The sequence below is a fragment of the Cannabis sativa genome, chromosome X, assembly GCF_029168945.1.
Source record: "Cannabis sativa cultivar Pink pepper isolate KNU-18-1 chromosome X, ASM2916894v1, whole genome shotgun sequence".
Taxonomy (NCBI): Eukaryota; Viridiplantae; Streptophyta; class Magnoliopsida; order Rosales; family Cannabaceae; genus Cannabis; species Cannabis sativa.
This window is the reverse complement of record NC_083610.1, coordinates 78,326,797-78,342,052: the sequence shown is the minus strand read 5'-3', so window position 1 is coordinate 78,342,052 and position 15,256 is coordinate 78,326,797. Positions and strand designations below refer to the sequence as shown.

The following is a 15,256-nucleotide window of genomic DNA, read 5'->3' as shown; positions in this document are numbered from 1 at the left end:
CCTTGCAGGTACTTTATGTTAAAAATTATTTTGTTCATCTAAAGTGCCAAAGGGGGAGATTGTAAAGTCTTTTTTTGGCAAGTTAGTTGACAAAATAATTTTTCCATTTATGGTAAGATTGTTGTGCATTCATATTCGATTTCTTACCTTATAAATTCGGATTGTAGTTGCCCTTTTCCTTGTTTGGAAAGTTGCACTTTCAGCTGAACTTTCCTTTGTTGAAAACTTCTCAAAAGAGAAGGAATTCTCTTTTGGAAAGTTGTCTTTTTTTAGGGAAACTTTGTTTATTGCCTTTTCCTTATTGATTTCGATTGTATCTTGATACAATCAGAATATCTAATCTGTTTTTGGCAGGAATCAAGCATTGAAAGAAGATCGGACCCGATTTTAGTAAGTTTCCCGTTTCTGGGCAGATCTGCTGCGTCAGTAACCGAATATGATGTAGCAGATCGTGTTTCTTTTGGAAAGTTTTTGTACAGCTGCTAATTCGAACTTGTGGTTGCCTCTTTGGTTTCTATGATCTATAAATAGAGCCTAGAGAGCAACCATTCGAATTACCTCTTCCATTATTCATTTTCTACATTTATCTTTTGAGAGAAGAGAGTCTTTCTTTGTTTTGTGAGAGCCTAGTTGTTCATCTAGGTTCTAGTTGTTCTATTTCTGTTCTTACTCTATCCTAGAGGTTGTGAAGAACTACTTGACTGAACAAGAGATTGGTCTTCGGGAGAAGACTTGATAAAGCCTTACTTCGGGAGGAAGTAAGCACTTGGTCTTCGGGAGAAGACTTGTTGAAGCCTTACTTCGGGAGGAAGTAAGCACTTGGTCTTCGGGAGAAGACTTGTTGAAGCCTTACTTCGGGAGGAAGTAAGCACTTGGTCTTCGGGAGAAGACTTGTTGAAGCCTTACTTCGGGAGGAAGTAAGCACTCACACTTCAAAGACGAAGGGAGTTCGGGCTTGAAGGTGTTTCAAGAAGTCAGATTCATAAAGTGGATTACAAAGGATTGCGGCAATACTTTAGAGGGAGTCTAAACTTGTTTAAGTCAATTGTCTTTGTAATTTTGATACTTTATTAATTGATTTCATTCTCTGGGCGTGGCCCCGTGGACTAGGAGTGTTCGGGAGAACACTGATACCACGTATAAATCTCTTGTGTCAAGTTATTTATTTTTCTGTAAATATTTTATATTCTGCCTGTTCAGTTTTGCTGTAGCAGAATGACTTTCTGCTGCTGCAAACGCTTACAGTTTTTATATTTTCGTATATACAACTGACATTTGCAAAAACACGGTTTTTCAAATGTTTTCATTCTCATAACTCCCCTTTTTATTATTATTATTATTATATCATTCTTTTTGTATTCCCATCACAAATAACATTTAATTTGTATTTTTTATTAGGGTTAAATAACATATAATTATCAATCTTCAAAAAGTATATAAGGTTTCAGCAAATAGTTGTGATGACTTAGCTTAAAGAGTGAATGATAGATTTGCTTAATGGCTGAAGACCATAACAAAGTTGTCATGCAAGGTATTTTTGGTTTGGACATTGAAAGTATCTTTTTTCTTTTTAGTCTTTGTTTTTTTTTTATTAAGAATATTATTTCGTGTAGTTTTTTTTAGTTTGAAAATAGACTTCTAAGAGATGATCATAGTAAAGTTTTTGGTTTAAACATTGTAGGTATATTAATTTTCTCCATTTTTTTATATGAAATTATTTGTCTCAAATTTTAATTTTTCAGTAAGGCTACTAATGTTCTTAATGCAGGTAATCAACCATTGTATACAATCAATATATATATATAAGTCTTTGGCTCACAAAGTAATGAAGAAAGAACAGCAAGAAGTGAGATGAAGTTTTATGAGAAGAAAAAAACTTATAGGTCATAGCAAAATAAGATGGTAATATATGCTTATTTAACATTGTGTATTATTATATTTAAATTATTTCTTTTAGAATCACTCTCATGTTATGCTACATTGTAAGTATTAGAGCTTTATATATTTAAATGAGATTTCAATTTTATATGACCTCTTTCATTTTTTTTTATTTGATTTAAGAAAGATGTATACATCATAAATTTTCTTATGAATCAATGATTTAAGTAACAAAGTTCACATATTACTAATAATTAAATAAAAAAAAACTGTTGATATATGTACAAGTTTCTATGAATATTATATATATATTTACATTAGCATAATTATTTAAGCAAAAAAAAAAATTAAAATTTACTCCCCTTCAATAATATTATTTCATAATATATAATAACTATTTCTATTTCTATTTATATGTTATGTTATTTTATTTTATTTCTATCCACAAAAAATTCTTCAAATTGTATGTTAGAAGCTATGAAAAGAGAGAAGCTAAAGTGTAGAGAATTAATATCATGATAGAACAAATTTTATAAAGCACACATAAAAGTAAAATATAAATTACAAATTAAATTTCATTATTTGTAACACAATAAACTCATAATTATTTTTAGTCTATGCGGTATACAATAATAATACTAAAATCTTTCCCATCCTATTATTTCTATTGATAATGACAATAACTTGCTTAAAAAAAAAATAATAATGAAAAAATTTAAAAGTTATAATATGTGTGCACACTCTTTCCATTATATAATAAAAGTAATTTAATAGAAATTATCAACTTAAAAAAATTATTCTTACAAGTCTCACATGTGAAGTATATTTTCTCTCATTTTTCAAAGTTTTTAATTTATTTTTTTCTCAATTGTTAATTGTAATTCATATTAAATATTAACATCATTACATGTTAATGTTTGCTAGAAAAATCTAAAAAATGAAAATAAATATATATTAAATGCTAAAGTTATAAAAATATGGTATAAATAATATATACTTTATCTATTTTGCACAATAACAATTATTGATATTTCAAATAAATAAGTATTTTTTTTTTTTTTGATACATCCATTTGTTATATTTTTTAACCATGCTCATAATTTTTTACTAAGAATCATTAAATCAACCAATCAAGCAAAAGAAAAAAAAAACTTAAATCTCTAGATCTTTCTATATCTAGATTGCATTTGTCTTTATATTAAGAGTATCGTAAAGCTATTTTCATTTTGTACAAATTCTAACAGTTTTTTTTTTTGTATGGACAAATCTTAACTATTTATTTTAGATTTTTTTTCAAGATAATGATTATTTTAATTTTTATGTTATAATAATGATTTTTTTAAGAATATCAATTTTATGTGAGAGAATAAAAAAGTATAATGTTGAAAGAGTAAAAAAAATACATGTGTTTGTTTACTTCCTTGAATTTTAATGAAATCTCATCTACTTCGTAAGTTGATATAGAAGTGATTTGTCTTTTTTAAAAAAATAAACATATATAATTCTAATATATTAACGGTGATGTGGTAATTTTCTTTATCTATAAAATAATTGATTTGTAATAATTTTTTCTAAACTTTACATCCCCAATAAAGAAATAATTATTTTTAAAATTAATATTTATAGTTAAATTTGTTTATTATCCATTAGTGGGTAATACCCATTAAGAAGTATTCCTTATAAGTATATATAAATACACATTATTGTAAAATGTAATATTGTTGAAATAATATTATTGCAATAGCTAATATATATATGTGGAATACTTCTTAATGTGTAATATATATTATGATTGTCTGTTATTTTAATTTTTTTGTAGCGGTTTTAAATACTACAATAATAATATTATTAATTAATTAGAAGTTAAAATGATATTTACTCTTAAATAGTAATTTTACATATGTATAAATAAATTAATAAATAATTAAAAAATGTATAAGTTCAATTATTATTATTATGAAGACCGCGCAACGCGCGGTTATATTCCCTAGTGAAACTATCATTCAACTACTGATCTCCCATTTTGTTGCGCATTTGGTGTGGGCAATTAAAATAATTAAAAGATTTTTTTTAGTTAAAAAGTAAAAGAAATATTTTTTTTTCAACATGGGCTTAAGCCCACACTTGTCCTTCATTGGGTCCGCCAGTGCCTCATACAAAATTTACTAAATTACAATATGTAATATGTTAGATATTTTATGTTTGTACAAACATTAAAAATAAAATTTATGTTATCCTTGTTATTTTATTGTAAAAGGAGGGGTGGCAATTCGTGTTTACGGTGTCGAAACTCATGTATTACATATATTTATATATATATGTTCGACCTAAACACATTTTCTTTAATAAACATGTCAAAAAATTAAATTCAAATACGACTCGTTTATAAATGGGTTGGCACAAAGCGACTCGTGTAACCTGTTTATAAATGCATCTTATTTAAACTTATCAACTCATTAATTTATTAATGATCTGTTTAACACGTTTATGACATATTTAACTCATTTATAAATTATTAAAGCCAAAAATCAACTTTAAACAGGTCAATTTCGTGTTAGCATCGTCAATCTGAACACAATCTATTTATTAAACGAGTTAGACCGGTCAAATGAACTAAACCCATTTAAGGCAAATATAAACAAACTAATTTTGTGCAGGTTTTGAGTTGGGTCATCGTGTCTGACCAATTTTGTCGTCTTTAATTAAAAGTATCGTGAATGCATTGTTAAATATTATTTTTTTCGTCACAAATATATTGTTTTTTCTTTTATTTCAATTTAACAATGAACATATCGCAAAAATATTGTTAAAAATTGCTTTGTACCATAAAATTTAAGTTTTGTAATATCATCGCAAATATATCGTTAAGTAACGCAAAATATATAAATTTGATCTAAAATCAGTAATGATGAATTAGTATCTTAACTAAATAGAATTACATGGAAAAAAAAAACAAAAAATTGATGAGTGCTGCAATGGTGATAGGGTTATTTGGATGAGAAGTAAAATCTATTTATTTTGATGAAATGAGTGCTTAAAAATGGTGTGGATAATGGATATTTTTGGTTTAGTCAGAAAAAAGAAAGAGGATAGAGGGAGAATAGTGCACTAGCTACAGTCACACTGTCAATTACTTAGCTCGAATAATTTAAAAAAACCCTTAACTCCAATAGTGTAGTAGCTATAGTCACGTGTTAATTATCTCGCAGTAAATATATATGTTTTTTTTTTTTTTTGACATTTTTTGAAATATCATGAACAATTTTTGTAGGTTGAGTACTTTTTTTAAGAAAATATAGAATAACAACATTTAAATACATCAACCATCTTTATAAGAAAAGGTGTGAAATTATTAAGATGATTTGTTGTTTAGTTGTAGGATTATGGAAAAATAAATAATGATAGAGAATGAGTATCACTTTCTTCTTTACTTACCCTTTTTTTAGAAGTAAATTAAAATATTTGCGATCGCACCAATTTGAGATTAAAAATGAGATTAGCAACTACACGAGGTTGGAGGATTCACAGTAGAATTCTCATTTTTGTCAAATATAACAATTGTTATATACTTGAGATAAAATATACATGTACTTTTTATAATCTTAAATTAGTATATCTAATTTTTTATTCTATAAAACAACATATATAATTTAATAAATTAATAACTTAAAAAGATATTTAATCAATGACATTTTTCCAACTTACAAGAAAATCTGGCAAGTCAAGTAAACAATTTGCTTTGAAGTATTTAATTTAGATTGAAGATCAATCGAAATAATGTACACAAATAAAGGCACCTCAAATTTCACTTTTGTGTATAATGTCTAATTTCTCTTTCTTGTATTGCCACTGTAAAATACAGATATAGAAATTTACCCATTCTAACCTAAAAAAAAAAGAGAAAAAAAAACTATACAAAGAAAAAGAAACACACTCTCTCCCAAGGTGTACAGTTGTGCCTACATTTACAACAAACTAATCTCCTCCTAGTGTGTTCACACTAGAGAAGAACTCGTTGGACTTGAATCCATTAAGCGAAATGGTTTGATCAGTAGCTCTTCAAAATCATCTAGTTGTAAGTCTGAGGTATCACTATCACAAAATGTTGTTTGCTCGCTTGATGGATCATTGCTTTCTCCAGCATCCTCGTCGGTAACATCCATGGCAATAAAATCAGTTAAATTTTCATTAGCAATGATGTTATTGTAATCTTGTGCAATGTTCTTCTCAAACCCCGCTTTTCTGGACTCAGGAACCTGGGGATCTGGAGAGCCGAAATACCGCCCTCTATCATTTCTCAATTCTCTTGATCGTTTCCTTTTCTTTTCCTGCATTCGGTTTTTAGGGTGATGGAGCTTGCATTTGGATTCTTGAAGACAGGTTCCTGTAGCTTCAAAACTTGGACAGATGTAGCTATGCTTCTTCCGGCACTGTGAGCAAGAGATGGATTCTATTTTACTAGCTACTTGGTACAACAATAGATTGAGTTTACGAGTATGGGAAGAAAGAGACAAAAGGGTTACCAATTTTACAAACACAAATCTACAACAGTGTTGTTGGAGTGACAGAATGTCAACCAGTGAGATTTTTTTATTTTTTTTTCTAAATATTAGTACTTTCGAAGATTGGGAACTGTTACTACCTACGACATCGTATGGAATGAGTAATCGAGAAAAGAAAGTTGATCTGATCAGGAAGGTTATTTGTATGTCCCATGAAGGCATAAAAATCATTTCCTTCAAAGGCTGTGTTAGTGCGATAACAAACTGACCTCAATACTTAGCAAGAAGTCTCAAGTTGATCCATGATGATACCAAATCATGAAGAAAGAAAGAACAGGAAAAAGAAAAATAAAAACACTGATTTACACAGCAAAACATTACCTCATTCCCATCAGAACAATATCCCCTGAGAAATCCTTCACAAGTCGCTGCCTTTGGATTCACATTTACATGTCGGTAAGGACAGCTTTTATTGGTGCATAAACCTGCCAGGAAATCTATCAGTGTTCCACCTCTAACAACGCACTTTTTTTTTACTACTTTCTTTTAATTAAAAAATGAAAAAAGAAACACAACACCGCCAAGAAAAAAGCTTATGCTACCTTGCAAAAAGTATGAGCAATCTGGCATTCTTTCTGGAATAACCTGCATATATTAATAAAATTCATGTTAAAAATAGTTGAGTTTTGCAAAGACAGCAGCAAAGTTCTTGCAGAAGAGAAAGGGGAGGGGAGCACTGCATCAAATTTCTTTGAGTGCAATTATGGAATGATAAACCTTGTGGGTCAATTTGCAGTTGTCATTAGAACATAAACCATTCAAAAACTTTGTACAAACTGCAATTTTGGATGGATCATGAATGAAGTGACATCTCCCATTATCCTTGTTGCACTTCCCAAATCTTGTAAAGAACTGACAATACTTTCTCTTTTTAGCCAGCCGGACCCTGGCAGTGTGCAAACTCCAACGGACCTTCTCACTTGCCAATATCCTTGTTCGTTTCTTTGGATCTCTAACAAGCTGGTTACCGTTTCCAATCCGAACATATCTGCCAAAATTTGAATAAAAAAAATTTGTATCAAACTAAAGTTACCATCAATCAGAAAGATTAACAAATACTGATAAAACATAAAAATACACAACAACCTATAAAAAACAAGCAACTTACTCATTATTGCCAATCACTAGTCTCCTGGGGATGTAGGATCTCTTTGCATCCTTATCAGGATGAACTGTAGCAGCAAATGATGAATCATCATCTACCACAGGACATGTGAAGTTTTATGATCAATTAACAATAAGATACCAGAACTTATCAAAATATGATAAAGGATAAAAGAAGCCCCAATCAGAAACACTAGACACTAAAGAATAGAATTCATTTATCCTGCATAACAAAAGTGATCACCTGATATCCTCTGAAGTGTTCGTCTTGATGGGTCCATTTTATAACGGCACGAGCCAACACGGAATATCCTCTCACCTGCGTCATTGCACAAAATAGAGAATAAAAAATAGGGATAAATTAGCATAAACATCTGCAAACAGAAAGATAATTGAATGAGCCAAGATGGGAAAGAACTCTACTGTTAACTGGCTTACGTGAAGAATGACTTCTGTCCTTGGAACCAGAACTATTGCGTGTAGATCCTTTCTGTTCTCTTTTCTTCTTCTCAACCTCAGCAACAGCAAGTGTAGCTTCCTATGTGAAAAAATAATAGCATTGATATATTATACAGTATAAAAGCTATTATTGATAAAATCCATCGTGTATGTACAGTTTATTAGAGTAGCAGCAACTAACCTCGTGAGCTTTCTTTGAGTGTTTGTCAATGGATTTTGACCATTTTAAACTTGATCCACCAACACTTAACACCTTTGATTTTCGTAGTGAAAATCCATTGGTTGACCTTGTGTAAACTGTATCTCGCTTTCTTGATAACAGCAATTTCCCACTAAAAGCAGAAAAATCAATCACTATTTTCTTACACAACATAAACAAGTACGATAGAAACTGCACAACCTTCATAATTTGATAAATAGTCCATACCTGATTGCTAAGGAATTACTTTTGGAAATCGAATTCCAGTTTTGCATGGAATTTCTCCAGTATGTTGTACGCTTCCAAGGGAAAAGGTGAGGATAAACCTTCTGATGGCTTATTGTACCACTATCATTATTTGATGACTGTGAGTTACGCAGTGTCCAGACCAGAGAGTTTGATGAGCGTTTAAATGTCTTTGCAACAGCTGCACATGAATAAAGCTCATGTTTTATGTGCCATGAAAATTGATGAGTCATTCAGCACATATTTGTCTTACACAACTATTAGCTATATGAGAACATCAAGGTCCGTCCATGCTGAGAGTATATTTACTATGACAGAAAAAGCCAAAAACATCTAACACAATTAAACCAGCAGTTTTATCTTTATTCATTATTACAAACTTGTAAACAGAGGGCTTAGCAACTCATATTCAGAAATTTCAAGAAAAACAAGAAGAAATTATAAACATTTGTCAGAACTATACATTCTCATTTTATGCAACCCACAAAAGACACATATCCTAATATCAAAGAGTAGAAAATAAAGTGTTCAACACTAAACGTACGGTCCACCATAGCTACTTCATCTATCATTTTATAGCATGCATGATGCATATGTGTGCATATACAAATCAAATAAAAAAAAATATAAAGGTTTATAATAGACTGCCACATTTATTAAGTTCTTCAACGTACCCTTTTGTGAACGCTTCTTATTCGATCTTCTGCTTGAGATAGCTTTGAGAGTTATTTGGACATCCAGACTCAAATTGTCATCAGGCATAACCATGGGCTGTTTGGTGTCGCTTTCCAGTGAAGTCCTTACGAGCTGATTTTTTCTCTTCTTGAAGTACCCATCAAAGGATGACGATTGCGTCAAATCAGTAGAATTTGAAGTTGCAACCAACTGATTCAATTTGCGCTTTACATACACTATTCTCTTTGGGTCTACAGATGCCGAATTCCCATCATCTAATTCAGACTGGTTATCCAAACTAGTAAGTATGCCATTTTGGTTTTCAGAAGTCAGTGAATCCTTCACAAATTTAGTTGTGACAGTGTTCTCTGTTGAACTTATAGGATCTGATGTAGTTTCAAAGCAACCACTAAGATGGGGCCCTGCTGTTGGGGAAGACGTACAATCCCTTGATGATATAGGGACATTAGGCAATTTAGTCCCACTATGTACTAATGATGTTCTGGACTTTTCACAAGAAGTCTTTGTTTCCCCCTTCCTCAAGAAACCATTTGACATCCCAACATCAACTTTTTTGATGCTACTCTTTGATTCATCTAAACCAGTTGAGCTCAACCGGTTAACAGGACAAAAACCAGGAGAACGCTGAGGTAAAGAAGCAGCTGGAGAAGGCTTTCGAACAAGGCTATTGCCCTTTCGTACATAAGAAGTGCTTTGAATCTTTCTATCTTTAACTGTTAACTGCGATTGAGAAAGATCAGTCCTCGAGAAAGGCTTACTTCCAGGAAGAGATGCAGAAGAAACATTATTTCGATGCCAAGTTCGTGGGTTGGCATGTGTTGATGTGGTTTTCCTTTTTATGTTGGTGACAGCAAAAGATGTACTACCAGGAAAGGTTCTAGGAGGGGGATGACCCAGCTGGTTCTTCTGCCCATTGTAGTGATCATCACTACTGATATTCACACCTTTTGGAGAACTTTCAGAATCTTGCAAAGGCAATGATATCAACTTCTCCTCAATTGCTTGGTCCGTTTCAGTTGCACAATCTGACTTTAGATTAGCATCAGTACACTGCAAAAGTGATTTTTCAGCAGCTACGATAGAACCATCTGTATCCACAAACGTTTTTATCAGCTCTCCATCTTCGCTACAAGTTTCATTAGATATTTGACAGCCAGACATGGCATCTAATATGCATGCATTGGATGCAGTAATCAGGGAGTGCTGAGAATCAATGTTTCTTAGAGCATCAGGCACCAACTCCATAGCTTCATCACTGGAGGTAGCAGCGGACACTCCATTTTGATCAACAGGCAAAGAGAGATCATTAGACAAGCTGCGAAATTCATTTTTCACAAGAAGATTATCAGATTCCACACCTGTAAAAGAAAATCTCAGATTTATATCTAGAGCCTGGACATTTGAAAGAATTGTGCAATGAGGAGGCTCTTCTTGAGCAATAACTTCAGGAGGTTCTTCTTGACCAATAACTTGCTCTCTAGATGCAGACACACCCAGCCTTTCTACTCCTCTTCTTTCCATATTACAAGCCTCAGCATGCTGATCAAAAGCAGCCACTACTGCAGCATCAATATTTTTTTGTTCCTGTCTTGATCCTTCTGGACAAATCGATTCCACAGTTGGAATTATTGACTTCTCAAGAGTTAGATCACAACAAAGTTGGTTTTCAGATTTCAAGGTATCGTCATTAAAGACACTCCTTACAGCAACCACAGTGTTAGAAGATCCTTTGGGTAATTCAGTGATCTCATGTACACAGTGCGTCAAATTAGTTGCAGTAGATGGAGTATCTGCAATAGATCTGTTCATATCCGTGTTTTGTTGCATTGCAACCTCATTTGAAGTAAATAGTTCTGCACAAGAAGTAGATGAAGGCTGTTCATCAGTCTCTGAAGTTGTTAGACTAGGCATAGCCATATGAGGATTCAGAGTTTTCCTCTTCTTTCTACAATGTGGAGTAAAGTGGAAATCATCTTTGACATTATCTCTAGCTATCAAGTTAGAGTCGAAAATCCCATCAGATGAACTATTTTGATGCAGAACAATGGCTTGGTCTTCACCTGGTGGTAAGGCAACATCCAAACTCCCCATACAAGAAACAACAGCATTATTTTCATTGTCAGCAGAAAAACTTAACATTGTATCTACAGCGGTAGTAGGGTTAGAAACATTAACAGCATCTAAAGCAGTGTCAGTTGTACTTGAAAAGTCTAACTGACTTCTAACTGTTCTCTTCTTACTATTCAAAGATTTATCTCCTTTATTATTTCCAAATGATTTCGTATTAGGGAAGTTTTTCATGGCACCATTTTCAGACAATTCAGCACCACCATCTGTAGATGGTTGCATGTGGTCCACAGTGCAACTGCTGGAAATGGTAGTGTTCTTTTCACTATTTCTTAAGTTGTCTCCCAGAGAGGTAGTTTCATCAATGTGCAAGCTGCTGTCTTCATCCATGGTGGTCTTCCCTAAATCTAACAAACCAACTTTTGCACAGTTTTCTGCTGACAAAGTAGCATCTTTTTGGACACTATTATCATGCAATGCAGCGACCTCAATACTACAAGGTAGCTTGCTCAAAGCATCATTAGTACCAACATCACAAACTTTGCTTTCCTCATTTGACAATGTGAGGCCACTGACAACATCCGATGTGCCACTGTTGTAACAATATGTATTCACAAGCTTGTTGTGCATTTGGATTTCCCCTGGATTCAAGAGTGCAGAATCAACATTGTCTCCAATAGGCAACGTGACTGGTATTGGGTCCTTTTCTAATGCACCTTCAAATAATAATGAGTCACCACTTGGATGATACTCTTTAATATTTACCACATCTGCAATTTCAGGAATATCAATAGTACTTACACTGAGTGACCTAACTAAATCCTTGTTACTATTTGACATGGTAGGGAAGCCCTCGACTGATAACTCTGGACATTTGTCAATCCTGATATCTTCAGAACTTGAAAGGCTGTTGCCAATTTTGTCTATGTTGTTTATGCTTTGCCTACTAGAATTGTCATTAACGCCAAGTTCCTCAGACTCTATAGCTGCAGCAAACCCTTCTAACTTTTTCCCTTCATGCTTCATTTTAACTTCATTGGGGCAAAGACAAGAGACTGATTCACCCTTGTCATTTCCGGAGGCTTCAGATGGACTAGGGACGGACACATCTGCTTTCGCAAGTTCATCACGCTTTCTCTTTTGTTGTGAATTCACCTGTGGACGAGGGCGTAGCACTTTCTTTATAACTTTCCTCACCACTTTTTTCTTCTTAGCAACCTTGCGAGAGCCATTATCAGAGCCAACTTTAGTATCATGTTTATTATTAATTTCAGCACATTCGGAAGACTTTTTCAATTCGGTCTTTTTAACCAATCGATTGGACACACTTGAATGAGCTTGTGTGCTAGTATCACGCGTATTCTTAACACCAGAAGAAGCCACTCCTTCTGACTGTGTCGTGTCCTTCTTGTGAGAAGATCTATCGTTCCCAACATCCATATTTGCAGTAGTATCACAGAATTTACTAAGCTCTGGATTTGAACAATCCTTATCAGATAAAGAATCTTTCCTAAATTTCAAATCTCTACTGGTCAAATCGGCACCAGTAACATTGGAAGAGCTCGATGGTACCACAATTGCCTTAGCTACCAGTGAATTAGATTTAAAAGAAACGTCAAGCTCTACTGGGCTTCCCTCTCTTTCTTCTTCTTCTTCTTCTTCTTCATACACATATTGATCTTTGCGCCTGAAAGAACTGGAGTTAGAATTGTCATGATAACCAGTATAATGCGATTGCTCACTATCCACATTCCTGTGATTAGACTTTCCTTTTTGAAGACGAAGTAAAGCACTCTTCTTCTGTAACTGCTTCCTCGGAGTACGATTAAATTCATGGGCATCTTCCCTGCTTCCCCTACTATTGTACCTTCCCAATTCTGGACCAAAATACTCACGTTTCACGGAGCCAACATGAGCCCCTTCGCCATTATTAACCTCAGAGTTTCCTTTCTCAAAAGAGGAATTATGGGATTCTCTGGAAAATTTTCGATCGTGAACCCTTCTTTGGTTGTCATGACAAACACCCTCTCTTCTACTACCACTCCTGTATATATCATTACTATAAGAAGAGCCGTACCGGGGATTATAACTCTCCGATTCCAAATCCATATCCCTCACTGACAAACTAGGATTAGACGCGAACCCTACATCGCGAAAAGAAGGACCAGGACTCGACAAAAAGCTACCTCGGCGAGAATAGTCATCCTCTTCTAAACCCCTTGAAAGTTCATCTCTATGCTTTGATTCAAATCCATCAACATATTCTGCTCTAAACCTAGAAATGCCCTCAGAAGCATGTCTCAATTTGCTGTTCATATTATACGGAGACAAAGGTTTGTGGTCGAGCTGAAACTTCTGAGAACCGCGGTCGAAATCCAGTGGCGTGTGTGGCCTCTCAGTCATAGTTTCGGCCAAAACCCTCGGTTGCTCCCATAATTCTTGCCGGATTTCCGGTTCAAATTCGGCCAAACGATGCCTAGGGCGGTCATCCTCAAAGTCTAATTGCCTCGAAACGTTAGCCGAGATGGAGTAATCGCGATGAAGGTACGGTGATCTGGCTAAGTCGTCTTCAAAACAAGTACGATCATGATTAGGATTAGCGAAAGATGATTGAGATTGTCCAGGACTGTAAGGATGCATCTGCGGAGGGTGATAGGCCGCAGACGATGATTGTGGCGGCGGCGGAGGCGGAGGTAGGGGTTGAAACGAAGGCATTTGGTGTCGTGGTGGTGGTGGTGGTGGTGGTGGTGGCAGAGGCTGAGACTGAGGGTGAGGTCGTGGAATATGGTGATGACGTTGTTGATAACGAGGGTTGTTGAAATTGGGGTCGTCGGGGTAGTGAGAACGAGAAGAGTTGGGAACTGAAACGTACCTGGACTTTTGCTGGTGGTTGTGATGATGGTGGTTCTGGTAGTGATGGTGAGAGTTCGGAAGATCCATTGCACCAGATCTTGATTGTTGAGCAGTGGTTTCTGTTTTGGGTTTTAGCAGTAGCCAGAAGAAGAAGAAAGAAGAAGAAGAAGAAGAAGTTGTTTCGTTTCTTCTTTCTTAGAAGTTATTATTAGTGGTAGTATTTGGTCTTCCTTTCTTTATTGATAAGTCAATAATGTTCCATTCTTTCTCTCTTTTATTTCTTCTTCTTTTTTTTTTTTTTTTTTATTCTTTTTAATTAAATAAGTCCTTTTTTTTTCACTTTTTCAATTATTATTAATTCTTGCTTGCTTAATTATGATTCTTGTCTCTAAATTTTGATGCTGTTAAAAATTTAAACTATTTAGATTAACACAAATTTTAATTATCATATTAATTTTAGCTACAATATCTTTTCACTAAAAATAAAACTACTATTTTACCTAATTTTGTAGAGGTAATCATTCTTTAACTTTTAAATTAAACTCACTTCCTAATAAAAATATTATTCGGGACTTATTTAATGCCACTTCAATAAATGTAACAATTTTTAAAAAGCTAGTGCATATTATAATGTTTAATATCTTTTTACCCTAAATATTATTTTAGATTCTAAATTTTGTAAAAGCTATAAATTAGACTCTATTAATGACAATTTAAATCTTATATTTTATAAAATAATACAAAATAAACATTGAACTTAAATTTTCCTTATTTTTTTAATATAACTAATCTAAAACTAGTTTTTAGTACAAATAAATACAAAAATATATAACTATTTTTGTCATAACACTTTTAGATTAGGTTGTTATTAAATTTTAATTTGACAAAAATTGAGATCAGTGTCTATTTCATACAATTTTAATAAATATAGGATTCGAGTTGTCATTTAACAAAACAGAATAACAAATCGGTTGGAGATGCAAAAATTGATCTATATTTGGTCCAAATAATAGTCTTGTGACATTTTTGCATCAACTTTTATTATTATGCTCCAATACATAATTGTCAATTTTGATGCAAAATTTATTGTCATTTAATGTTCATCTAATAATTTATTAAAAATATAAAATATTAATAATCATACAAAATTAAATATAAATTTAATATTAATTATGAAAGTTATTTAATGTAA

The 15,256-nt window shown here is 33.0% G+C and overlaps 1 protein-coding gene across 2 annotated transcripts; it reads right to left on the bottom strand.

Annotated features, from left to right (window-relative positions):
• Positions 1 to 5,670: 5,670 nt before the first annotated feature.
• LOC115698695 (uncharacterized protein At1g21580) lies at positions 5,671 to 14,313 on the bottom strand. Of its 2 annotated transcripts, none has more exons than XM_030625840.2 (10): positions 9,123 to 14,313; positions 8,431 to 8,629; positions 8,185 to 8,335; positions 7,983 to 8,082; positions 7,789 to 7,863; positions 7,549 to 7,639; positions 7,158 to 7,428; positions 6,983 to 7,025; positions 6,762 to 6,865; positions 5,671 to 6,308 (listed from the first exon to the last, which is right to left on the bottom strand). In XM_030625840.2, the coding sequence occupies exons 1-10, from the start codon at positions 14,149 to 14,151 to the stop codon at positions 5,874 to 5,876; spliced, it is 6,498 nt and encodes a 2,165-aa protein (XP_030481700.1). In that variant the 5' UTR covers positions 14,152 to 14,313; the 3' UTR covers positions 5,671 to 5,873. The 2 variants fall into 2 exon arrangements, with proteins under 2 accessions (XP_030481700.1, XP_030481707.1); XM_030625847.2 differs by having other exon boundaries at positions 7,549 to 7,612.
• Between the last annotated feature and the right edge of the window lie 943 nt (positions 14,314 to 15,256).